The sequence below is a fragment of the Arachis hypogaea genome, chromosome 15 (assembly GCF_003086295.3).
Source record: "Arachis hypogaea cultivar Tifrunner chromosome 15, arahy.Tifrunner.gnm2.J5K5, whole genome shotgun sequence".
Taxonomy (NCBI): domain Eukaryota; kingdom Viridiplantae; phylum Streptophyta; class Magnoliopsida; order Fabales; family Fabaceae; genus Arachis; species Arachis hypogaea.
In genome coordinates, this window is record NC_092050.1 from 129531415 (window position 1) to 129558095 (window position 26681).

General features: G+C 33.6%; 1 protein-coding gene across 3 annotated transcripts; it reads left to right on the forward strand.

Moving 5' to 3' along the window:
• Window positions 1–16298: 16298 nt before the first annotated feature.
• LOC112750670 (E2F transcription factor-like E2FE) lies at window positions 16299–22529 on the forward strand. Of its 3 annotated transcripts, none has more exons than XR_003175962.3 (12): window positions 16376–16614; window positions 16725–16792; window positions 16879–16931; window positions 17069–17146; window positions 17337–17393; window positions 17730–17835; window positions 18063–18130; window positions 18290–18362; window positions 18478–18539; window positions 19161–19599; window positions 21292–21355; window positions 22199–22529. XR_003175962.3 is itself a non-coding variant. In XM_025799481.3 (11 exons), exons 1-11 carry the CDS (start codon window positions 16514–16516, stop codon window positions 22285–22287), a joined length of 1194 nt encoding a protein of 397 aa, XP_025655266.1. In that variant the 5' UTR covers window positions 16299–16513; the 3' UTR covers window positions 22288–22529. The 3 variants fall into 3 exon arrangements, 1 of the variants encoding a protein (XP_025655266.1); XR_003175963.3 differs by having other exon boundaries at window positions 21292–21348; XM_025799481.3 differs by lacking the exon at window positions 21292–21355 and having other exon boundaries at window positions 16299–16614.
• Window positions 22530–26681: the final 4152 nt, after the last annotated feature.

A 26681-nucleotide genomic window follows, 5' to 3' on the forward strand; every position in this document is an offset into this window, starting at 1 on the left:
AAAGGCCTTCAACCTTCACTAAGATATCCTCTACAAGTCCATAAGCCTGTTTCATTGATTTGTCTGCCATCTCTAGTGAGATTCTTGCAGCTTGTACCTCAAAGATCCCTAGTTTCTCCATTACAGAGAGTGGCATGAGGTTTATACCTGACCCCAGGTCACACAGAGCCTTCTCAAAGGTCATGGTGCATATGGTACAAGGTATTAAGAACCTTCCGGGATCCGGTTTCTTTTGAGGTAATTTCTGCTGAACCAAGGTATTCAGTTCCTTAATGAGCAATGGAGGTCCATCCCCCCAAGTCCCGTTACCAAATAGCTTGGCATTCAGCTTCATGATTGCTCCAAGATACCGAGCAGCTTGCTCTTCAACAAGATCTTCATCCTCATCAGAGGAAGAATCTTCATCAGAGCTCATGAACTGCAGCATTAAGTTCCATGGAATCTCTATGGTCTTTATATGAGCCTCGGATTCCTTTGGTTCCTCAATAGGGAACTCCTTATTGGTCAATGGACGTCAAACAAGGTCTTCCTCACTGGAAATCACTGCCTTTTTACTCTCTCCAGGTTCGGCCACTTTGGATATAGTTATGACTTTGCACTCTCTTTTGGGATTCTCTTTTATACTACTTGGGAGAGTACTAGGAGGAGTTTCAGTAACTCTTTTACTCAGCTGACCCACTTGTGCCTCCAGATTTCTAATGGAGGACCTTGTTTCAATCATGAAACTGTGAGTGGTCCTAGTTAGATCAGAGACTATGGTTGCTAAGTCAGAGAGGCTCTGCTTAGAATTCTCTGTCTGTTGCTGAGAAGATGATGGGAAAGGCTTGCTATTGCCAAACCTATTTCTCCCACCATTATTATTATTGAAGCCTTGTTAAGGCTTCTGTTGATCCTTCCATGAAAAATTTGGATGATTTCTCCATGAAGGATTATAGGTGTTTCCATGGGATTCTCCCATATAATTCACCTCTTCCATTGTAGGATTCTCATGGTCATAAGCTTCTCCTTCAGAGGAGGCTTCTTTAGTACTGCCGGATGTAGCTTGCATTCCAGTCAGATTCTGAGAAATTATATTGACTTGCTGAGTTAATATTTTATTCTGAGCCAATATGGCATTCAGAATATCAATCTCAAGAACTCATTTCTTCTGAGTCATCCTATTATTCACAGGATTTCTTTCAGAAGTATACATGAACTGGTTATTTGCAACCATTTCAATGAGTTCCTGGGCTTCTGCAGGTGTTTTCTTCAGATGAAGAGATCTACCAGCAGAGTAGTCCAATGACATCTTGGACAATTCAGACAGACCATCATAGAATATACATAAGATGCTCCATTCTGAAAGCATGTCAGAAGGACATACACCTTCAGATCAATGGCTTGTATCTTTCCCAAGCTTCATAGAGGGATTCACCTTCCTTCTGTCTGAAGGTTTGGACTTCCACTCTAACTTGCTCATCTTTTAAGGTGGAAAGAATTTAGCCAAGAAAGTATTGACCAACTTTTCCCAAGAGTTCAGGCTTTCTCTAGGTTGTGAGTCCAACCATATCCTAGCTCTGTCTCGTACAGCAAAGGGGAAAAGTATAAGTTTGTAGACCTCGGGATCAACCCCATTGGTCTTAACAGTGTCACATATTTGCAAGAATTCAGCTAAGAACTGATGAGGATCTTCCAATGGAAGTCCATAAAACTTGCAATTCTGCTGCATTAGAGAAACTAATTGAGGCTTAAGCTCAAAGTTGTTTGCTCCAATGGTAGGAATTGAGATGCTTCTTCCATAGAAGTTGGAAGTTGGTGCAGTAAAGTCACCAAGCATCTTCCTTGCATCTCTAGCATTGTTGTTGGGTTCGGCTGCCATATCTGCTTCTTTTTCGAAATTTTCTGTAAGATCCTCTCCGGAGTGTTGTGCTTTAGCTTCTCTTAGCTTCCTCTTCAGAGTCCTTTTAGGTTCAGGATCAGCTTCAACAAGAATGCCCTTATCCTTGTTCCTACTCATATGAAAAAAAAGAAAACAAAGAGGGAAGAGGAATCCTCTATGTCATAGTATAGAGATTCCTTTATGTGTTAGAGGAAAAAAAGAATAGAAGAATGAGGTAGAGAGAGAATAAAAAAAATTCGAACACAGAGAGAGGGAGAGAGGTCGAATTATTAGATGAGTAGAAGAGAAATGTTAGTAAATAAATAAAATAAATAGAAAGAGATGAAAGAGAGAGTATTCGAATTTTAAGAAGAGGGAAAAGAAAAATATTTTTATTTTTATTTAATTAATTAAGTTAGTTTCGAAAATATTAAAAGAAATAAAATAAAATTAAAATTTAAAACAATTAGTTAATTAAAAATATTTTTGAAAAAATGGTTAGTGATTTTCGAAAATTAGAAGTGGAAAAGTAGTTAGGTGGTTTTGAAAAAGATAAAAAATAGTAAACTTTTTAAAATTAAAACAAACAAGTCAAGTAGTTAGTTGAAAAAGATTTGAAAATAAATTTTGAAAAGATAAGAAGTTAGAAAAAGATTTTGAAATTAAAATTTTAAAAAGATATGATTGAAGTTTATTTTGAAAAATAATTGAAAAGAAAATTAAAAAGATTTTATTTTTAAAATTAAAGTTGATGACTTGACTAACAAGAAACTAAATTTTAAAAATTTTTGACCAAGTCAACTCAAAATTTCGAAAATTATGAGAAGAATAAGGAAAAGATAATTTTTTTACTTTTGAATTTTTAATGAGGAGAGAGAAAATCAACAAAATGAAATAAAACATAAAAATTTAAGATCAAAACAAATAATGCATGCAAGAACACTTTGAATGTCAAGATGAACACTAAGAACACTTTGAAGATTATGATGAATATCAAGAACATATTTTTGAAAATTTTTAAGAAAAAAAAGATATGCAAGACACCAAACTTAAGAACTTTTGTACTAGGGACACTAACAATTTGAAAATGCATATGAAAAACAAGAAAAGACACAAAACAAGAAAATTTAAAGATCAAACAAGGAAAATCATCAAGAACAACTTGAAGATCAAAGGAGAACACAATGCATGAATTTTCGAAAATCTAAGAAAAATTAAAACATGTAGTTGACACCAAACTTAAAATTTGACACTAGACTCAAACAAGAAACACAAAAAATTTTTTGGTTTTATGATTTTATTAAATTTTTTTAAAACTTTTTGAAAAGAAAATAAAGGTTGAAACAAGAAAGAAGGTTAACTAATCTAAGCAACAAGATGAACCGTCAGTTGTCCAAACTCGAACAATCCCCGACAACGGCGCCAAAAACTTGGTGCACAGAATTGTGATCACACCTTTCAAAACTCTGGTACAACTAACCAGCAAGTGTACTAGGTCGTCCAAGTAATAAAACCTTACGCAAGTAAGAGTCGATCCCACGGAGATTGCCGGCTTGAAGCAAGCTATGGTCATCCTGTAAATCTTAGTCAGGCGGATTCAATTGGTTATGAGTTTTGATAATTTAAAGATAAATAAAATGTAAATTAAAATAAAGATACTTATGTAATTGGTAATTTCAGATAAGCGTTTGAAGATGCTTTGTTGCTTCTGAACCTCTGCTTTCCTATTGTCTTCATCCAATCATGCGTGCTCCCTTCCATGGCAAGCTGTATGTTGGTGGATCACCGTTGTCAATGGCTACCATCCATCCTCTCAGTGAAAATGGTCCAGGTATGGTTTCTGTACGGCTAATCAACTGTCGGATCTCTCGTCTCAGATGAAAAATACCAGGCACAGCTACCGCACGGCTAATCATCTGTCGGTTCTCACTTGTGGCGGAATAGGATCTCTCTATCCTTTTGCACACTGTCACTGTGCCCAACATTCGTGAGTTTGAAGCTCGTCACAGTCATCCCGTCCCAGATCCTACTCGGAATACCACAGACAAGGTTTAGACTTTCTGGATCTCAGGAATGCTGCCAATTGGTTCTAGCCTCTACCACGAAGGTTCTAATCTCACGGATTTGAATGCTCTATTGTCAGGAGAGGCAAGTCAAATTCGTGGATCAGAGACCCAAGAGACTATACTCCAGCTATCGTCCAATGAATACGTTGAACATCATGTAGACCGCTTGTGGTTGTCAGGCACGCGGATCTTGGCTAAGCGAGTAACGAAGATAGTGGGTGATTGTCACGGGTTATCCCTTCATTCTGACTTAACTGAATTAAGTACGAGAGTATATCTTGGAGAAGAAGTAAGTGTGAATTGAAAGAGAAACAATAGTACTTGCATTAATTCATGAAGAACAGCAGAGCTCCGCACCTTAATCTATAAGGTGTAGAAACTCCACCGTTGGAAAATACATAAGAGAAAAAGGTCTAGGAATGGCTGAATGGCCAGCCTCCCAAATGTGAAAAATGGCATAAGCTCCTGAATACAATAGTAAAAAGTGCTATTTATACTAAACTAGTTACTAAGAATTACAGAAAATAAGTAACTAAGTGCAGATAGTGTAGAAATCCACTTCCGGGGCCCACTTGGTGTGCGCTTGGGCTGAGCATTGAGCTTTACACGTGCATAGGCCTTTTTTGGAGTTAAACGCCAGCTTGGATGCCAGTTTGAGCGTTTAACTCCAGTTCTGGTGCCAGTTCCGGCATTTTACGCCAGAAAAGGGTCTCTGGCTGGCGTTTAACGCCAATTTGGGCCATCAAATATGGGCAAAGTATGGACTATTATATATTGCTAGAAAGCCCAAGATGTCTACTTTCCAACGCAATTGAGAGCGTGCCAATTGGGCTTCTGTAGCTTTAGAAAATCTACTTCGCGTGCAGGAGAGTCAGAATCCAACAGCATCTGCAGTCCTTTCTCAGCCTCTGAATCAGATTTTTGCTCAGGTCCCTCAATTTCAGTCAGAAAATACCTGAAATTACAGAAAAATACACAAACTCATAGTAAAGTCCATAAATGTAATTTTTTCATAAAACTAATAAAAATATAATAAAAAGTAACTAAAACATATTAAAAACTATGTAAAAACAATGCCAAAAAGCGTATAAATTATCCGCTCATCACAAAGCTAGATTGGGTTTTCCTAAAAATTCAAAAACTATTTTTGAAAAATCTCCTTTTCATAATATGGCTTCCACTTTGGATGACATAATATTTCAAACCCAACCAATCTGAACAAACAGAAACCTAAAAGGTTTTGTAGATTATGCAATCGGAATGGTCACTTTCCCATTCAATGCTTCATAAGTGAAAGAATGATTGGAGATAAAATTTATAAGATTGTTGTTGAATATAATGGCTTGGGGTAAAGAAGATGGTTTGACATAAAAGGATCCAAAAAGATTTGGATACCTAAGGTCACTTAAGCTTTTTTGTAGGTTTTCCTAGCATCCAAGAGAAAAGATAACATGTGGTATATGGATATTGGATGATCTAGGCATATGACCGGAAAGTCAACATTCTTCATCAAGCTTGATAAATATGATGGAGGCTTTGTTACTTTCGGTGACAATGGAAACGGAAAAATTGTGGCCATAGGTAAAGTAGGTAAGAACTTTTCTTCATTCATAAATGATATCTTACTTGTTGATGGTTTGAAGCATAATCTTTTAAGCATTAGCCAACTTTGTGATCTTAGATATTTAGTTATTTTTAGAAAATTGGATTCCTTAGTTGTTTGTGAAAAATCGGGTGATGTTTTGTTTGAGGCAAAAAGATGAAACAATGTGTATAGACTTACTCCAGAGGATTTAAAAGATCAAAAAGTAACATGTTTTACCTCTATTGAATATGAAAAATGGCTTTGGCATAAAAAATTGGGACATGCAAGCATGTACCAAATTTCTAAGCTTGTTAAGAAAAATTTGGTTAGAGAAATTTCAAACATTAATTTTGACAAAGATATTACTTGTGAAACTTGTCAATTAGGCAAACAAGTAAAATCTTCTTTTAAATCAAAAGATGGAATCTGTACTAAAAGGCCATTAGAAATGTTGCATATTGATCTTTTTGGTCTCACTAGAACTCAAAGTTTTGGAGGTAAACACTATGGTTTGGTAGTGGTCGATGACTATTCAAGATATGGTTGGGTTCTTTTCTTGGCTCATAAAAATGATGCTTTTCATGCCTTTTCTTCACTTTGTAAAAAGATTCAAAATGAAAAGGATTTGAAAATTGCCCACATTAGAAGTGATCATGGAAAAGAATTTGAAAATTAAAATTTTGAAAGCTTTTGTGATGATTTTGGAATAGCTCATAACTTTTCATGTCCTAGAACACCTCAACAAAATGGAGTTGTTGAAAGAAGGAATAGAAGCCTTCAAGAAATGACAAGGGCAATGCTTTGTGAAAATGATGTTCCAAGATTTTTGTGGGCCGAAGCTGTAAATACAGCTTGTTATATCCTAAATAGAACCATCATTAGAAAAGGTTTGAAGAAAACCCCATATGAGCTTTGGAAAGGAACTCCCCCTAAGGTCAAGTATTTTCATATTTTTGGATGCAAATGTTTTGTTCTTAATAACAAAGAAAATCTTGGTAAATTTGATCTAAAATCTTATGAAAGAATATTTGTAGGGTACTCAACCACTAGCAAAGCATATAGAGTTTACCTTAAAGAACATAGAACTATTGAGGAGTCTATACATGTATCTTTTTGTGATACTAACTCTATACCCAGTGCTATCTTAGATGATGATGCAGGAAGTGAACCTGAAGCAAGACCTCAAGATCAAACAAATTCCAAATATGTCCTAGATGTTGAAACTGTCAGTCCAGAAACTTCTCCTCAGAACGGATGAGACATTTCTATTTTGTCTCCTGACCAAGCCAGAGAATCCAGAACAGAGAGCTCATCTGAAACTTGTCAAGGCAAAGCCTCGTCTCAAAAGCCTCGTGAATGAAAATTTTTGAAGGATTACCCTTATAAATTCACTATTGGTGATCTTTCACAAGGTATAACCACAAGATCCTCAAGAAAGAAGCAAGCGGATGCTAGCAACATTGCCTTCTTGTCCCAAATGGAACCTCTCAATGTGAAGCAAGCTCTAGAAGACCCCTTATGGGTTAAAGCCATAGAAGATGAGCTGTCCCAATTTGAGAAAAATGAGGTTTGGACACTTGTACCATACACCAATGGTAAGAAGGTAACCGGTACAAAATAGATATTTTGAAAATAAATTGGGTGAGGATGGCAGTGACGTAGTGTGGTGCATAACAAGGCTAGACTAGTGGCCCAAGGTTACGACCAAGAGAAAGACGTTGACTTTGATGAGTCATTTGCCCCGGTAGCAAGAATGGAAGTAATTAGGTTGCTTCTTGCCTATGCTGCCCATAAGGGTTTTAAAATATTTCAAATGGATGTTAAATGTATCTTTTTAAATGGATTTATTGATAGAGAAGTATTTTTGGCTCAACCCCCCAGTTTTGAAAGCAAAGATTTTTCAAATCATGTTTTTAAACTCTCTAAGGATCTTTATGGCCTTAGGCAAGCTCCAAGAGCTTGGTATAAAAGGCTTAGTGCTTTCTTATTGGAAAATAAATTTCAAAGGGGTACTACGGATACTACTTTATTTATAAAGGAATCTAATGATGACATCTTACTTGTCCAAGTTTATGTGGATGACATAGTGTTTGGTTCGGCAAATGAATCTTTGTGTGAAGAGTTTGGAAAACTAATGACTAGTGAGTTTGATGGGAGAATTAACTTTCTTTCTTAGTCTTCAAATCAAACAAACTCCTAGTGGTATTTTTGTTCACCAAGAAAAGTATGCCAAAGAATTGATTAAAAAATTTGGTTTAGAAAATGCCAAACTAATGGGAACCCCCATGCATCCAAACACTAAACTTGACAAGGATGAAAATGGCAAAGATGTTGCTTCCTTGGAAGTTTACTAAACATGTGGTCAAGCAAGAAGTAAGCCACTGTTGCACTATCCATGGCTGAAGCTGAATATATATCCGCGGCCGCTTGTTGCTCACAGTTAATTTGGTTAAAAACTCAATTAGAGGATTACAAACCGAATATTGATAGTATACCCTTGTTTTGTGACAACATGAGTGCAACAAACATTTCAAAAAATCATGTGTTGCACTCTAGAACTAAGCACATTCAAGTAAGATATCATTTTATTCGAGAACATGTGCAAAAGGGTACTATTGATATTCAATTTGTAAAGTCGGAAGAACAATTGGCTGGCATCTTTACTAAACCACTGTGTGAAGATAGATTCTGTTTGTTGAGAACCAATTTGGGGATGATAATTTAAATTCTGTTGAATGAATGTTGTGTTTTCATGTTTCTGTGTATTTTTGTCTTGTAGGCAGCAGGGAGACATTTCTGGGCAAGTGATAAACATTTCATAAAAAGGGGAAACAAGAAATCTGGTACTTTAGACCTAAGCCAGTTCAACCACCCCTGAGCCTATTCCATGATACGGGCTCATTATTTTTGGTTTCATATATTTTTTATTTTTAAAAAAAGAGGCTTTCACATCATATCTTTTAAAAGTCTTGTCAAAATCAACTTCTTCCCTCTTTTCATGAAAGAGTCTTTTCGGTTATCATGATTCAATTTTAAATTCTTTTATTAAAAATTATTTCATTAAATGCTATTGCTTTAAAAGAGATTTTCTCCGCTATGCATTTATGACAGTTTTCACTTAACCTCTCTCTCCACCTTCCTTACTCTTTGTCACTCCCTTCATCTTCTCTGTTTCTATTTCTTCCCATTCAAGATGAGAAATAAACTTCCCACAAGAAAGAGTAACCGAACACCAATCCCTCCTAAAAATCCTCCATCTTCCAAACAACCTCAAACTCATACTTACATTCACATACATTTACACTCCTCCTCTTTACCCACATCACAATCCTCTGAGTATATGGCACGTAAGGTGATTCATCCTAAAGATTCTACACCACGCAAGGAAGCGGCATCATCGCAAAGGAAAGGATCAAAGGGAAAGGAGCCTATGAATGAAGAAGATGATTCTCCATCTCCACCTTCTTGCCATTCTCCACCTCCTCGGCACTCCACTCCGCATCCCTCCAGTCGCTCTACCCCCTCTCAACGCACTAGGCGTTCTACTCTTCATCCTACCCAAGAGCCTCCAAATCTTGACTCCCTGAATTTCAAGAACAAATTTGGTAAAAATCATTCTCACTATGATCCCTTTCGCTTCATATCTTGTGCAGCCTATGAGTTTCACTCTCATGTTTTGGTAAACCGAAAGTTGTGTGCTTCCTTTGTTATTGATCTTGAAGCACTTGCTGAAAAAGGAATTGATTTTCAATCTTGTTTTCATGATTTAAAATGGTCCCCCATTTTCAAAATCAGAAAACCAATTTATCCTAATATAGTACGTGAGTTTTATGCGAACATGATCTTTCATGAGGGTGAACTTCATTCCTATGTTAAAAATACTCATTTTTCTCTGAGCAATGAAACTATCTGTGCTGCCCTGGGTTATGAAGATGTGGGGTTCAGGGCCTTCATGACTGGGAAATGGGATAACCAGGTTGGTATCTCCCATCAAGAAGCCCTGGCTCGTGTCTGAGAAAATTTCTCTGCTTTAGATGGAACCAATCTCACACACAAGGCCCTTGGACCTATTAGGGCTCTGTTACACCGAATCATTATCCATGTTATAATGCCACAGAGTGGGTCTTACCAAAGGGTGACTATCTGTGACACTCTAGTGCTGTATGCCTCTGTTCTTATTTCTTTTGCCTATCTGATGATCCGGCATATGTGGGAGTGTGTTTGCAGTGATAAAAAGAGCAATCTTCCTTATGGAATATTTTTAACGTGTGTGTTTGAGTATTTTCATGTTGATCTCAGTAATGAGCCTATGGAGAATAGGGTCTCAATGATCAAAGGTGGGGGTGTACCCGAATTTGCCAAAAGGAAAAAGGCTAAATGTTCAAAGGCATCTGTGTTTTCTGAAAGTGAAGATGAAAGTCTTCCCTCTTCTTCTGAAACTTCTGAATCATACAAGCATCACTTTTCCGGAATGGTAAAAAATGTTCTTTTAGAATTATCAATCATGTCCAAGCTGATGGAGAAATCATACAAAGATGCTAGGAAGCAAGCCTTTGAAAATGAAAAAGCTTGGAAAAAGACTCATGAAAGGCTAAATCTGCTCATTAGGCATTTGGATAAGGACATAGATCATTCTGAAAAAGAAGAAGACATTTTGGATTCTAATGCTGATTCCTCTGATGCCTAAAATTTGCTCTCTGATGTTTCTGCTGCTGAACACATTATATTTTGTTATCTTTGAACTTGTTTCATCTGCACTATTTCTGATTGGATGACTGTAACTCTTAACTTTGATACTGTTTATGTTTAAATTATTATGAACTGCATTTCTTTTCATCTATTTTGCTTGCAGGTGTCCCTCCTTGATGACAAAAGGGGGAGAAAAATAAAAGAAAAATTGGAAGGACAACACTGAATTGAAAATGCCTTCAAATCAGGCTGCCCTATTTTAATCTGCTCTGCTCTATTTTATTATATGATTTAGTGCTCTGTTTAATATTTGTGCTCTATTTTGGCTCACTGTTTTGAGCACTTTGTATTAGAAAATTTCAACTTGAGCTTTGATTATATTTGACAAATTTATTTGCTCAAGTATACATATATGTGCTGTCTGAATCATATTGTAATGGCTCGGTATTAAAGGTTCCGTTGTTTGAATTTTTTTTTTTGGAACTCTTTAGAGCTTGTATATAGGTTTTGCTTCCTTGAATATCTTGTTGAATCAGGCACATTAAGGGGGAGTACATTAAACAAAAAAAAGGGGGAGAAATTTGCAAATCTTCAAAGGGAAGTTTTCTACCCTAATCTTTTCAATTCAGTTTAATAATGTTTGTCATCAAGGGGGAAATTGTTGAGTTTGAAAATCTTATATGATAATCAAATATTATTAAAATATAAATTATAAAATTATTAGAATTATTATTAAATATTTTATTTAATAATTTCCAATAAGTTGTTTGATAATTTTTGTTCAAGTGTGCAGGAAGCAAATTAGTTTCCTATTGGGCCAAAGTCACACAAGCCCAAATGGATCATTGAAGAAAATTCATCCTTAGGCAAAATTAATTCAAATATTAATGGCTGAATATTGAAAAAGAAAGAAATCCAAAGTGGCCCATATCACAGCAAAAAAAGAAATAAAAATCAGAAAAGCCAATAGTTCTTTAAACCAAAAGGCAAGAGCAAAAAGTCAATAGCTCTTAAAACCAAAAGGCAAGAGCAAGGATCCAATGATTTGAGCATCAATGGTTAGGAGGGCCTAAAAAAAATCTTAGCCTAAACAGTTCAATTGAGCTGCTTCCCTAACTATATGCTTGTGGTGTGAAGGTGTCAAGTGAATCACAATTCGAAAGGGTTTACCCAGTTAAGTGTCTGTGCCATTTATGTATCCGGTGGTAATACTGGAAAACAAAGTGCTTAGGGTCACGACCAAGACTCTAAAGAAGCTGCATTCAAGAAAAAAAAAGAACTTAACTAAGAGAATCAATAGTATCATCTGGATTCTAAGTTCCTAAAAATGTCAACTATTCTAAGCTTCAATGGAAAGTGAGATGCCAGAACTATTCAGAAGCAAAAAGCTCTAGTCCCGCTCATCTAATTGAAACTGAGCTTCATTGAGATCTTTGAAATTTATTACATCCTTCTATTTCTTTTTATCCTGCTGTGTTTTTGGTTGCTTGGGGACAAGCAGCAGTTTAAGTTTGGTGTTCTGATGAGCGGATATTTTATACACTTTTTGGCATCATTTTCATATAGTTTTCATTATGTTTTGTTTAAGTTTTATTATGTTTTCATAGGTTTTAGTGCAAAATTCACATTTTTGGATTCTACTTTGAGTTTGTGTGTTTTATGGTGATTTAAGGTATTTTCTAACTAAAATTGAGGAGCTTGAGCAAAAGTCTGATTCAGAAGCAGAGAAATGATTGCAGATGCTGTGAGGATCTGAGCTCCGTGCACTCGAAGGAGCTTTTCTGGAGCTACAGAAGTCCAAATGGCGCGATCTCAACGGCTATAGAAAACTAACATTCAGAGCTTTCCAGAAATATATGATAACCTATACTTTACTTTGGAAATGAAGGCCCAAAACTGGCATTCAATGCCAACCACCAGCCCTATTCCTGGCGTCTAGCGCCCACAGGGGAGCAGCTGGTGTCCAACTCCCAGAATGGAGTCCCTAGCCAGCGTTTAACGCCCCTAAGGGGTACTAGCTCATGGAAAACACTCAAGCTCAGTCCAAACACTCACTAAGTGGGCCCCAGAAGTGGATTTTCGCACTACAAGACTAGTTTATCATATTTCTGTAATTCCTAGTTAGCAGATTAGTATATATATATAAGAGTTCACCCTTTTTAGAGGACTCTTACCCATTTTTACTTTTTCCATTGTATTTTCGAACAACATGAGTCACTAACCTCCTAAGGTTAAGGTTAGGAGCTCTGCTGAGTTTCATGGATCAATAATATTACTGTTTTCATTCAATATGTTTGATTCTATTCTCTTATGCAACCTCGTTCTTCATCTTATGAATTGAGGGTGACCCGTGATAATCACCCTTGCTCTACATGGGTTCCGTACGATTCCTGACCCGGATATCGTTGAACTAAAGCTAGAGATTGCATTGCGAATTCCAATAGAGCATCTGAGCAACTTTGGATATGTGACATATAATCCCGTTGACTATGGGTGCATGAGCGAGGTTTCTGTGGTGTTAAGGCTAGAGTCAGAGAAGCACCACTCTCTGATTTGGAAGATCTGCCTTGTCTGTGGCACCTTGAATAAGATCGTGGAGGGGAGTGGATTACTTAGAGCTTCATCTTCTACTACAGTGAGAAACCTAGAGGTGACTTGATGAGAGGACATGAGTCATCTCAACGTGGTAGATTGCTGTAGTAGAGGAGGTTAACTTGATGAGGGGATATGAGTTAATAATCACTTACGGTTGTCATTGAAGGAATCAGAAGGTTATTGAAGAAGACAATAAGAAAAGTTAATCTGGAAAGACAAAGCATCTCCGAAGCCTCTACCATTCTATCACTATTGAATTCCTATCTACCTAGTAACGTTCTATTTATCTATTTTATATGCTTTCGTGACAAACTATAATTTCTATCCGCTTAACTAAGATCTGCAAGGTATCCACTGCTTGCTCAAACCAACAATCTCCGTGGGATCGACCCTCGCTCACCTGAGGTATTACTTGGACGACCCGGTATACTTGCCGGTCTATCTGTCCGAATTCTGCGGAACCAATTTCGTGCACCATGAGGTTTGTAAGAAAAATTCAGTGAAAGATAAAAGGCAGTGAGCAATATTAGAGAAAAAGCCATAGATGTCTCAAAGTTTCTTTGTACATCTGTCTGTTGTGTATCATGATCCTGTGGAGATTTTCTTGCAAGTTGGGTTAGTACTTTGCTGTTAAAAGCTAGATTAAGGTCTAGTCAAATTCAGATTGGGGTTAGAATCTGGATTTGTCCCAGATAGGAATGGGTAGTTCCTAGGGAGAAATTGGTATTTGTAATGTTGTGAAAACATAGTGAAATTCCTTCATTATTGTGATGGAGACTAGATGTAGGCTACATTGCACCTAGTAGTTGAACCAGGATACATCTGGTGTTACTTCATCTTCCCTACTCCTTTCTCTATTTCTGTTTATCAGGAGACAAAAACAAAAGTGTCTCTCAACTCGGCACGAGACAAAACAAAAGTGTCTCTCAACTTGACATGAGACAAAAAGCAGAAATATCTCTTGAAGTTACATGAAAATCAGTAATTAATATTCATTAAAAAAGGGCTAAGATTCAACCCCCCTTCTCTTAGCCACTGATTATCATCACCCAATAATTTTGTTGCTTCACCATCAAATAGTACAAAAGTTGTTGTAGCACTTTGATCTGGAACCTTTAATTGAATTTTGAACCTAAAATAAGTATTGGGTTAGTAACCAATAGTTTGATAGATGGGATTATGAAAAATATATAGAGTTACCTTATTGTTGGATATTGTGATGTTTGATTACATGTGCCATAAATGCAGTTGCCATAAATGTAGTTGTCTCCTTTTTTTTATATACTTTCTTCTGACACTTTTCACATTTAACCTAGTTCCATCCAAATTTGTCATTAATTCCGTTTATAGTTGCTAAAATTGTGAAGATCTTTTCCTATTCCAATATTCAATTTATGTTATCATTAGGTATATGGTATTTGAGTAAGTATGAATATATGATGCATGTTGTGAGTTTTTTTGTCATACTTGATCATCAGATTCTCATTGCATGGTCATTAGATCTTGGATAGTTATTCAATTTCTAATCATTATGCTTTGAAGATTTATGTTGACATTGTCTTGGCTTGGTATCTCCATTATTTCTTCATGATGATCAGTCCTATTTAGAATTTTTTTTATCTTTATTAAATTAAATAATTAAATAAATGAATTAATTTTTGAGAGACTTATTAGTTATAAAATATCCATAAGTCAACTGTGCGAATTCTTCAGTTTGTGATTGATGTAGATTTTTGTACTTGAAGTTGTGCTAACCGAATAATCACCTAAAATATTATAATATATAATAGGTTATATAAAATAAAATTGTGTTGTATTTGTCACATTTAATGTATTATATAAAATATAATTGTTTGAATTAAGAAAAACAATAGATTTAAATTTTTTTGAAAAAGATCTTATCTTTGTATTCACTAATCAATGTTGACGTGAGTGCAATAATTTTTTAGCCCTTTATTTGTGTTGTAATTTTTTTGTTTATCTAACTTGAGAGATTTTTCCACAACGTGACTTTTAATACGATATTCCTAAAATTATTAATATCTTGTTAATAACTATATATATAAATGAAAAATAAATTGCTTGTATATTTTTTTACTCTTTAAGTATCAATTCCATTAGTCATATTTTTGTGGGTTTTTCTTTAATATCTACTTGTTCTTCTTCTTTTAGTGCATGCAATTTTTCAATGACATCTACAATAAAAAGAACAAAAAATGTGTAGATTTTTTTTTGAATAAGTTATTTTTAATAAGAATAATTGAAATAGTATAAAGTGAATTGACCTGTTAATATTTTTTTTGACCCACTCTGTCTCAAGTGATACAAATTCAAAATAGTGTTGAAGAATGTTCAAAATTGAATCTTTAATTTCTTTCACAACAGTTATGAGTAAAAAATTTACTTTTATTGTATCTTTAATTGGTCTATATAAATTATTTGCATTTTATATTTTCAAATTTGTTATAGTATAGTCTTTTTCTTCTTGTAACAAATGTTTGAATTTGTTCATCATATTTTTCTTCACAATTATATGAAGAGATGTTCCTTGTGGTGTTAGTAAATCATAGTTAATAATTAGTTAAAAAAATTGATTATATTTATTTTTTTTAAGTTATTAGAAAAAGAACAATGAATAGCATATTGAAAGAAGTATAATTTTAACGATATTAAAATACAATTATATATAAAGTATTATAAAATAATATAAAAGTATAAAAAACAAAAATAATTAAAGTATGTTTTCGTGAATTCAATTTAAAAATACAATAAATATAATTATTTCTAAGCAAAGAGACTCTTCTTTATTTGTGGGTGTTAATGTTTTTCATAGACGAATTATACGAACTTTGATAAACCAATTGTCTATTTGTTTGGTGATATTGTCTAACGAATGATGCTTCACTGAGTAAGTTTAAGATGTTGTGTAGTTCGAAAATAAACTTTTTATGCTAAATTTGATGTTATTTGAAGGAATAGTGATAAGAGATTTATATAAGTAATTAAAATAGTATGGAATTTGAATATTTGTAACATAAAATTTATTATGATTAATAATATTATTATGACATTTGTAATATGGATGTTTATTACATTTAATGATTTATTTATAGAAATTAATAAATTAATTATTGAGGGTATAAATTTATTATATTGTTTATAACAGTAAGATATAATAAATATAGAGATATGAATTCAATGTCTTTGTAGGTTATAAATTTGGTTAGACACTATTAATTTTAATTATTTTTGCATTTTTTAAATTTTTTGTATATTTTATTTTTTTTGTTGATTTAAAAATAATAGTTAATTTAGTAAAAATTGAGTGATTAATTCTAAAATTTTGTCAAATAAACAAAAAAAATATATCTTAAAAATAATATAGATAAACTTATTCATTTATTTTTATATATTAAGAACAAATAGATACCTAACAACAAACTACTCTCATTTCGTCCGGGTAAAGTTTTCCTTCCAATATACTGGAGGCTATAGGCAATTCATATGGTGGAAAAGTTCCCGCTTGTTAAAACTTTGAAATAACGACAAAAACAAAAAACATAAAAATAAAAAATAGAAACACAGCAGACAAACAAAGAAAACACATACGCCATGTTCCAAAATCACAGCCCCGCCATTTCCCTCCTTTCTCCATCTCATCATTCATCCTTCCCCACTTAACTCTTCTCTCTCTCTTTTTCTCTCTCTTCCTTCAGATCCATGTCTTCTCCAACACATACACCAACACCAACCATGGATCCCTCTTCACGCCACTACTCGTACAATCGCAAACAGAAATCCCTCGGCCTCTTGTGCACCAAGTATTCCATTCTTTCCTTTTTTTCCCCCCCTCTTTCTTGATACTAATTTTCTTACACCTGCTCCTTCTGTATATTTTAAATTAAAAGTATCAAATTTTGTTTGGGTGCAGTTTCTTGAAATTGTATAATAAGGACAGCATCCACTTGATCGGCCTCGACGATGCAGCTTCTCGATTAGGTATTTTATGACCTTCGATACCTAATTACTAATTTCTAATTATTGTTTTTCAATTTTTAATTGTTTTCCGGGGGCAAAATTTTCAGGTGTTGAGAGGCGGCGGATCTATGATATAGTGAACGTCTTAGAGAGTGTCGGGGTGAGGTTTCTTGTTATATTTATTTAGTTTAGTTATTTCTTGAAACAACCTTAATTTTTGTTTCAAAACTTTGTATTAATGATAATAATTGGTTCTTAGTTGTTTGTTTGTTTCGTTTAATGTTGGTTGACTTGTAGGTGCTTTCTAGAAAAGCTAAGAATCAGTATACTTGGAAAGGGTTTGCTGCTATTCCTGGGGCTTTACAAGAACTCAAGGTGATTTTTACCCTAATTTTGAAATTGAATTGTCTGTGCTTTTGTTTCTTCTACTCTTTTCTGCTTTATTTTTTATTTTTTAAATTTAAATTTGAATCACTGTTTTAAATGCAACTTATTTTTATCTTTTTTGCTTATTTATCCCGGGAGTTGGACATTAATGCTTATTTCTACCTTACCTTTTTTTCAGGACGAGGGTTTGAGGGAGAATCCCTATGGTTTTGATGGTGATAATGAAATTGCAAAAGTAGAATTTCTTTCTTATTCTCCTCTAGTGATGTTATTTTTATTTTATTCTATATTACTTGCTTTGATAAATAATCATTTCTCACAATGAGAAGTTTTAAATGCCGACAACTTTAATTATTAAAAATATAAACAAATTCGATACTCATTAAAGATTGGATTGGTTTGATGAAGCTATCCAAAATGTTTGACAAAACTTATCAAATTATCTATTTGATGAGTATTGAGTTAGTTTACATATTTTGTAGTTAAAATTGATATCATTTAAATCTTGGATGGTTTAATGATGTGGTAGTTGATTCCTACTTCCTACTTAGCATATGAATTTCTGTGATAGTTGTCAGATGACGAGGATGATGAAGAAACAATGTCAAATCCCAGTAATGGAAGTCAGAATGACAAATCAAATCCCGATGCCTCACTTATAAAATCATTGAAGCCTGGTATCTTCTATTTTATTTTCAGTTAATTATATATTTGGCAGAATTTTTGGAGTTATAATACGAAACTACTTCGGTCCAACATAGGTAATCTTGTTTAGTTAAGATTTGGATTATTTATTTGGTGTTGAAATATTCCCCAACAGTAACATTAATGGAATATTGTTATCTTGAGACGGACACTGCTGCTATAAATTTATAAAATTTCTTATTTATTTATTTTTGGGCAGAAAACAGAAGGGAAAAATCTCTGGCGCTTCTTACTCAAAATTTTGTCAAGCTCTTTGTCTGCTCTAATGTGAGTGTTTCTATAAGTTTCTTGTATATTTATAAGAGTTTAATTTGATGTTTAAATATTTATCCATTCATCCAATTAAATATTTATGACAGTACTTAACTTCTTTTATTATTACCGATTGACTTTTTAATGTCCAAATTTCCATCAATCGTTCTTCAGATCGAAATGATTTCCCTTGACGAAGCTGCAAAGCTGTTGCTTGGAAATGCCCATAATACATCAATAATGAGAAGTGAGTAAAATACTATATTACAATTCAGATTTTGATCCTTTTCTAAGAAGCATGGAACTTTTTCACTTACATTCTTTACTTTTAATTATGTTTTCCACACATTTTGGACTTTCAGCAAAAGTCAGACGCTTATATGATATTGCAAATGTTTTGTCCTCCATGAATCTAATCGAGAAGGTGATATTCTTCATAGTTTTCATTTTCAAAATTTAGCTCAAAAATATTGTAGTGGGGTTAGTTATATTGTTGTATGCTCATGAAACACGCACACGCACACGCACACGCACACACACATTTATTAATTTTAGTCAATATTTTGGGACTAATACCTTATTTTTATATTATTAGAATTTAGGATTTTAGTGTTTAAGATTTAGAATTTAGTCCTCAGTGTTTAGAGTTGGCTAATTATCTGTTAGCCTTCTATACATAGATTAATCTCATAATCATTTTCAAAATCACAAGAAAAGTTTTATAGTGATAAAAAATTTCTTTAAACCTTAAGTTTAAGAAATATCTAAGAGAGTAAACACCAAATCATCTTTTGAAGGACAGTCCTGTTCTTAATTAAAATTAAATTACAACCCGGTCCTCAAGTACGAAAAATGGCACCATGTTTTGTTATGGTTGATTAAAGAGAGGATTGTTAATTGAGAAAATAGTTAGCGACTGAATTACATTTCACTCTACCTAAAATTTATTTCCTTTAAAAATCAACATTATATTTGATAATGTGTTCTAGATCATGACATTACATTAATTAATCAATCTCACCATGACTCTACTAAATTGATGCAGACCCATACAACAGACACAAGAAAACCAGCATTCAGGTGGCTTGGTTTAAGAGGGAAACCATGGAGTGAGTCAGGTGACTCTGCTCTAAATTCGAATCACAGTGGCGAGTCAAGGAAAAGGATGTTTGGTGAAGACATCACCAACATTAGCTTCAAGAGGAACAAAGTGGATCTGTCTATGAATGCTGAGAATAGCTGCAAGAGTTACTCCAAGATGCAAGACCAACTCGAAAACGACGATGATAGTTGTTGGCAAGCTCACACGGATAAAGGCACCGTGAAACAAGAAGGAAAACAGAATTCAAAGGGCTACCATTTTGGTCCTTTTGCTCCAGAGTATGTTTCCAAGAATGGTGGAGCCTCTGAGAATACTAATGTGAAGCAGGTTCATGATTGGGAGAGTCTCTCAAATGTGTATCGTCCTCGGTATCAAAATCAAGGTAACATTTAATTTTGATCTTTGATTCATTTCTTAGTTTTGTATAAAGAATGGAAACTAAGATGGCTCTTAGTAACTAACTTTTCTTTACTTTCTTCAGCACTAAATATAAATATTTATTTCTTTAATATATACATTTTTTTTTTCTTTTGGAAAACTTCATTCGTTTTAGGGAATGTAGAGAAATACATGACATTTTCCTTTTACAAATTTTAATATATTCCATAACCAAATCCTGGAACATAGATTACAACTTCAGGAGAGTATTCGACACGAATCAGACATGAGGGATGGACTAAGGTTAAAATTATAAGACCAAGTTAGATATAATTTAAAAAAAAAAACATTACTTACAATATCGTTTATGAAAAATCAGCCTATATATCTGTCTATATTTATATGCATTTCACACATTTTTCCAACAAAGCAATCAACCACCAAAATAAATTTTTATCACAGTAAAATTAGACATTCAATAGTAGAATAATCAAAATTTTTTGCAGCAATACAATCAAAATTTTATGACCACCAAAATCAATCAAAGCAGTATATTTTTATTGTAAATATGAATCTAGTTTAATTATATTATTTATGAAGTTTGACTGTAAGTGTGAATCAAGTTTGATTATATTATATAGAGTAATGATATTGTTTTTAAAGTTTGACTATAAATGCATATATATAGTTATTTTGTATTTCAATATATATTCATATACGAGTGAATAATTTTTTGTATCAATGTACAATGATCTTTTATATATAACTTTTCTTCACACTATTAAGTATGGCTAAAAAGGGGTTGATTAATCTGAGACAATTGTACCCATGACTATGCTGGACAAATTCTTTGAAACTTTTTTTGATGGTATTCCTTTTGTTTTCTTTTCATTAATGGCCTTATTTATTAAAGTTTTGTTTTTTCTTGTAAATTCTCCATTGTTGAGGTAAAATTTTAAATCAGGAGTGGTGTTGGTAGTGAGGGAAGAGAATCAGAAAGCGAACTTATAAAATGGTACACAACACATTACACAATGTGCTAACTAAGCTTTATATACAAGCTATTATGAGACTAGCTAAGATAACCGTTAACTAAATAACTAACTATAGTTAATCTTATGAGTTAACTTATCATCTAACAACCTGCCAGTGTGGCAGTTACAATCTGTTACAGCTGTATAAAAGTCTGCTCTCACTAACCAGCAATAACTACCAAACTAGTTTGATAGTTTCAAGTATTGTAAGATGCAGCAAAACCAATTAAGTTAAGGCGGTGTGGCTTGGAGCTTGTTACTAGCAAACAATTTTAAATTGAATATATGCCCATGATTACCAAAGAAAATAGCTGTTAGAAATATATGTTTAACTGTCATCACACCCATATAATGTGTTTTAACTTGACCATTAATATTTGTTCTTTGTTTGTTTGTTTGTTTGTTTGTTTGTTTGTTTGTGTTGTTTGGTTTTGCTTCTTTCCTTTTTTTCCCCCTTTTTATTAAGGGGGAAAAAAAGAATATCCTCTAATGTTTTGTAAATATTTCACTGCAAAGTCACAAATTTGCATGACACAGCAACCTGCAAACCAGCTAACCATGCTGATCCTTAACTACACAAAAAATAAAAAATGGGCAAAATTTTTTAAAGATGCAGTTTTAATGAGAAAATCTCTAAAATGGTCTCTATCTCTCATTATCAGATTGACTCACATTCCTCCTTTGTGTGGTTTGGCTACACCAAGCTTGAAAATAGCAAGGTCTATGGTAAATTACGGTTACTTATGAATTTATTTTTTTTTTCTTTTTTGTTTTTTGGGGGGAGGGGGGGGGGTGGTTTCAATTAGTCCCATTAATTTGATCGCACATCTTTACATATATCATTCAGAGTTGATGCAGCTTCATGCTATTTACATCCACTTTTGTCATTGTAAATTAATTAATGTGATTATTATTTGTACTTAAATACATTGATTGAAAAGTCACCAAAAAATACATTGATTGAAAATGAGAGTTTAATTTTGTTGTATTAGCGGTGTAAAATCTTTTACACCGTCATCCAATCATATCTGCTATTTGTACATTAAAAAATAAATGTTTTAGAACAAGAATTGTATTTAGATACATTGATTTACTAACTTTTTAATAATCTTGTCTGAGCAGTTTATTAAACAATTCTATCGATATTATTCCTGATCAAAGAAGTTTTTATTACTTTGCTTTAAATGCATTTGATTTCAGAACTTAAAATACCTTAATTGTTTAGATTTTCTTAGCCTCACTTTGAGTTGACTATCTTGCATAACTATTAACTGGTAGTAGATCTTTCGTGTAATTAAGTGGGAGATTAAAATTGCAAGTCTTGTTAAAAAAATCAAATGTAGAAAGTTTTGATGATAAAGACAAGTTTAAGTTTCTTTCAAATGTTTTAGCAGTACTTTTGATTTTTGAGCATTGACATGATCATGAACAAACTCAATGGCATTGTGTGATCCGTTTAGTCAACTCTCCAAATGTGATAAAGCATTTTTCTGCTTTTGATTTCTTATCAAGTGGCAATAAAATTCCTGCTTCAAGCTTTGAAGCTAATCTGATGAGTTTTTGATGCAGCTTTGAGAGACCTCTTCTCCCACTACATGGAAGCATGGAAATCTTGGTACTCTGAAGTTGCAGGGAAAAGGCCAATACAAATTTTATAGTTTACTTGTGTCCAGCAATGACAAATAATAGTGCAGCTTTTCTTAAGAGATGATGATTTCATTAGGATCATGGATGCATGTTCTCCATGCACCAACACTAGAATTTCTGTGTAAGGATTTTCTTTAAATTATTGAACCCGTCTGAATGACATCTGCTCTGTATTTCTTGCAGATTCTTGTTTAGAAGCACTGTAAATTTTGGGCTTTTTTTAGCTTTAAACCTATGCATTTCGTTTGTCTCACGGCTGAACTATTCCAGAACTAGTGCCTTCTGTGTGTCATGGGGGTTCGGCTATATTTTTATGTTGGTTGCCGAAGACCTAACACAACCCTCCTTTATCCGGGCTTGGTTGCCTTCTGTGTGTAAGGAAGGAAAATGCTTTGATTTAGGTTTGCTTTCGGCATTGATGTGTAGGTTATTTGAAAACAGGACAAAAAGTTAATACACAAAATGCTATGGGAAGAACCCTAATTGAGTTTCCAACACCTAAAGGAAAAAAAATTACTAAATTGGCTTAAAAAAGTTGATATTGGGCTCATTTGTGTGAATTTCACAAATATGGGTCTTTTGTGAATTTATCAAACATGGGGCATTTTCAAAAAAGATAAAATGGAGGGGTGAATTGCAATTTTTAAATTTCATTTTTCTTTTAATTTTAAAAAATAGGAATTCAAAACAATTTAAACTCAAAAGAATGGATTTTTAGTCAATTTAGTAATTTTCAAAACAATTCAAAATTATAAAGATGAATAGAATAATTAAACCCTTTTTTTTTAATCTCATTTACTAAATTCTATATTCTTTCCTTTGATAGAGAAGAATGGGGAATGATAGATGAAGAAAAGAGAGTGGGTGAATGGATTTTACTAAATAATTTCACAAACATTTTTTATTGAATTATAAGTTAAGTCCATTTTGTTCCTTAAATTGGTGAGTTGTACCCATTTAGTCTTTAAGATTTCAATTGTTATAATTTGATCCTTCAGATTTGAAAAAGTGCACATTAGTCCCTTGTATATTTTTCGTCACTAGAGTTTAACGTCATTAGTGACGTGGCCTAACCTTTGCTACTGGATATATTAATGGCTAGTTGAACTAGATAAAAATATAATTGCACTTATTTGGTCCCTTTTATCTTTTATAACCTAAATCATAAAACATTGTTTCTAATCTTCATTCTTCTAGAAGAAGTTAGAATGTTTATTATGAGATCCATAACAAAAAATAAAATAGATTGGATAAGATGAAAAAAAAAGAATCAAATAATTGGCTACCAATCTTGACTGGAGATAATGTTTACGAGACGTTTAAGGTCCACAGATATCCAACAAATATGGTGGTTGACTTGAGGAAGAAATTATGTATCTACCAATTCTAAATGCTAACATATTATTTTTTATACAATATTCATTATTATTAATTCATAAAAAATAAATTTCGTTTATAATAGCTTAGTTTAGTTTATTAATTAAACTCTCAATCCATAAGGATATTATATCATCATGCATGTGCTGCTTTTGGCAAGGGTCAATAAAACTATAAGAGGCCAAAGGAATTTTGTCACAAATGGGTGACGATAGATGCATATAGGGATATTTATGCACATCATATAAATTCATTGTCTGACCAATCTCTGGGAAAAGTCTGAGTATAGTAGGCTACAATCACCAAAGAATAAAAGAAAGCCTAGATCATTAGCAATGAAAAGGAGAAAAGATTCGGATGAAGGTAATGGAGGAAATAAGAAATCTAAGCCTAGTGGGATATTGAAGAGGTAACTTAAACCATTCACTTGCAGATACTGTTTACAAAAGGGACACACTAAAAGGGATTGTCCTAAGAAGAGGAGTGCTGATGTAGCTACTGCTATAACAACTGCAACTGCTACTAAGAAAAAGGGGTAACAATGAAAAAAATGGTGTATAAGAAGCTGTTGCTCATTCAAGTGTTGCACCATAAATTGCTGCTAAACCTAAACCCTAACAAGAACTTGCTTATGACTTAAATAATGCACCACAACCTACTCAAGCTCCTTCTCCAAATGGTGCATCTCAGCCTACTAATGTCCAGGAAGTTGAGATTGAACTATCTCAACGAAATTACTATGATGCACAAGACTCTCAAGAGGTGGTTCAATTTTACTATATCTATTTAATTTATGTTTATTTGCACAATTTGATTAAAGTTTTTTAATCATTCCTTCAAGTAGGCACTACCAATAAGGCCACCTAAATTACAAAGTAGAAGGAAGTCCTTACCACCACCTGGTTCTGTGCCTGTAGATCCATTTGCAAAGAGCAAGCTCAGCCACATCTTACAAATTAGCCAGTTTCAAGAAGTTTGTGCCAACTTCCAGATTCAAGCAACTACACAAAAGAAGAAGTGATCATGTGGATGTATTTGTATAGTCTATTGTGGATAATGTTAGTATTACGGCACTATGCTTTTTGTTTTGCTTTTGATGGATGGATATTGTCTGTAATTAAAATCCCTTATTTTTGATGTTTTGTTGGACAAGAATTGGTATCTTATTCTGTGAAAAATGTTACTCTTGGTTGCAGATATTACGATATTGATATAGAGTAAATAGTCATTTTTGATTATAAAAAATTAAGCCGCTGACAATACTGATCATGAATAATTTAAATAACTTTGTAATCATCGAAGATTTATTCCGTTTAACATTTCTAACCAAACATCAATTTGTAAGATGCGCCATTTGTTTAACTTCTGACATGGTTGTTACTAATCCAACGTATTAATATACTATTTTAATTTGAAAATAAAATAATAATTCTATTTCGGGCAACTTTGGGCAGCAAAAGCAAAAACCTTTTCTTAGTTCATATTGTTTTTACTAAATTCGCTATCCTCTCCGTCATAATCAATAATCATAATAAAAAAGTAAAAGGAACCCAAATTAAAATCGTTTTTTTCTCTGGGTATTTACTTTCTCCCTCTCCTTTTGAGTGATTGGAACCAACAGATAATATCGCCAACCTCATGCTTCTAATTATTTGTAGATGGGAGAAATCGAAGAAATTGCAATTGATGTTTGGTATGTCTCCAAATTCTTTTTTGTTTTTTAATTCCCACTCACAACTTCAGTTTTTCATGCATGTCGACAGGGGAGACCTTTTTGCAGATGATGACAGCAAAGATCGACATGGCAACATGAAGAGGATGGATACGCGAGAGAGAGGGCCGCTATAGAGTGAGGAACGACGAAGACAGGACATTCGCAAACGAAGAATGCCAGTGAAGAGTGAAGAAGTCCGTTGGGTTAGAGGAGAATGGCAACCACCGTTGATGGAGAAGTTTTTTCTCTATGCGCTAACTCTAACCCTTTTGTGTTTCAACTTTGGAACCCAAAACTCTCAGTTCTCACTTCTCACTCAGGACAAAAGTGAACTATTATTTTATTTTCAAATTAAAATAGTATATTAACACGTTGTATTAGTAATATTCACATGAGAAGCTAACAACGCATCTCACAAATTGACATCTGGGTAGAAATGTTAAACAGAGTAAATATTTTATGCTTACAAAATTTATTTAAATTATTCATGGTTAGAATTCGGATTTTTTTATTTAAATTAAAAATATATAATATTTACTGATTTAAATAAACATACAACTATTTACTAAAATACATTTTGGGTTACATTTTGGATGCAATGGGGGAAACCACACTAAAAGCGTATCATGGATGCACTGCTACCGTGTTGTGACACGCCACGTACTAGTCATATCTCGGATGCACCCGAGATATGAACAAAATTATATCTCGGATGCAGCGCATCCGTGATATGATCATAATTAGTTTTTACTCACTGCATCCGAAATATGCACATTTAGAGTGATCAGGGGCAGTGCATCCGAGATATGGTCTGGGGCGTATATAAACCCACAGCATCCGAGATCAGCGTGGATTAGGGTCATTTTTTTCAAACTTTGAGATTCTGCACGTGTGAAAGCGAGATTCTTCACGAGCTATGGCCCCCGAGCATATGTCCGCATAGGAGACATTAATAGGCTGAATGATACTTGGCATGTAGCTGGAGCGTTGGACTTTGAGGTTAGTGTTTAATAGTTTTTTTTTAATTTAAATCGGTAAATGTTATATTTTTTAATTTAAATAAAAAAATATCCGTGTTTAATAGGTTTAAAATTTGTAGATTTATATAATTATCTTGCAATGCGTTTAGGGTGTTAGTCTTTAGTGACTTAGAAATTTATATATTTCTGTTACATTTAACGTAAACGCATAGGTTGGTACATTATAGGTTGTAGTACTGTTTAGGGACAATTAATGATTTAGATATAACTAATTTGCGTTAGTTATCTATTTTGGGAATTGCAGTGACCACGGTTACTTTTCCCACGCCATGTG

Excerpts from the sequence above, each read along its gene's own strand:
- LOC112750670 (XM_025799481.3), top strand. The coding sequence starts at position 16,514 with ATGTCTTCTCCAACACATACACCAACACCAACCATGGATCCCTCTTCA. Across the intron at positions 16,615-16,724 it reads CTCGGCCTCTTGTGCACCAA|TTTCTTGAAATTGTATAATA; the intron begins GTATTCCATTCT and ends GTTTGGGTGCAG. Across the intron at positions 17,147-17,336 it reads GGGCTTTACAAGAACTCAAG|GACGAGGGTTTGAGGGAGAA; the intron begins GTGATTTTTACC and ends CCTTTTTTTCAG.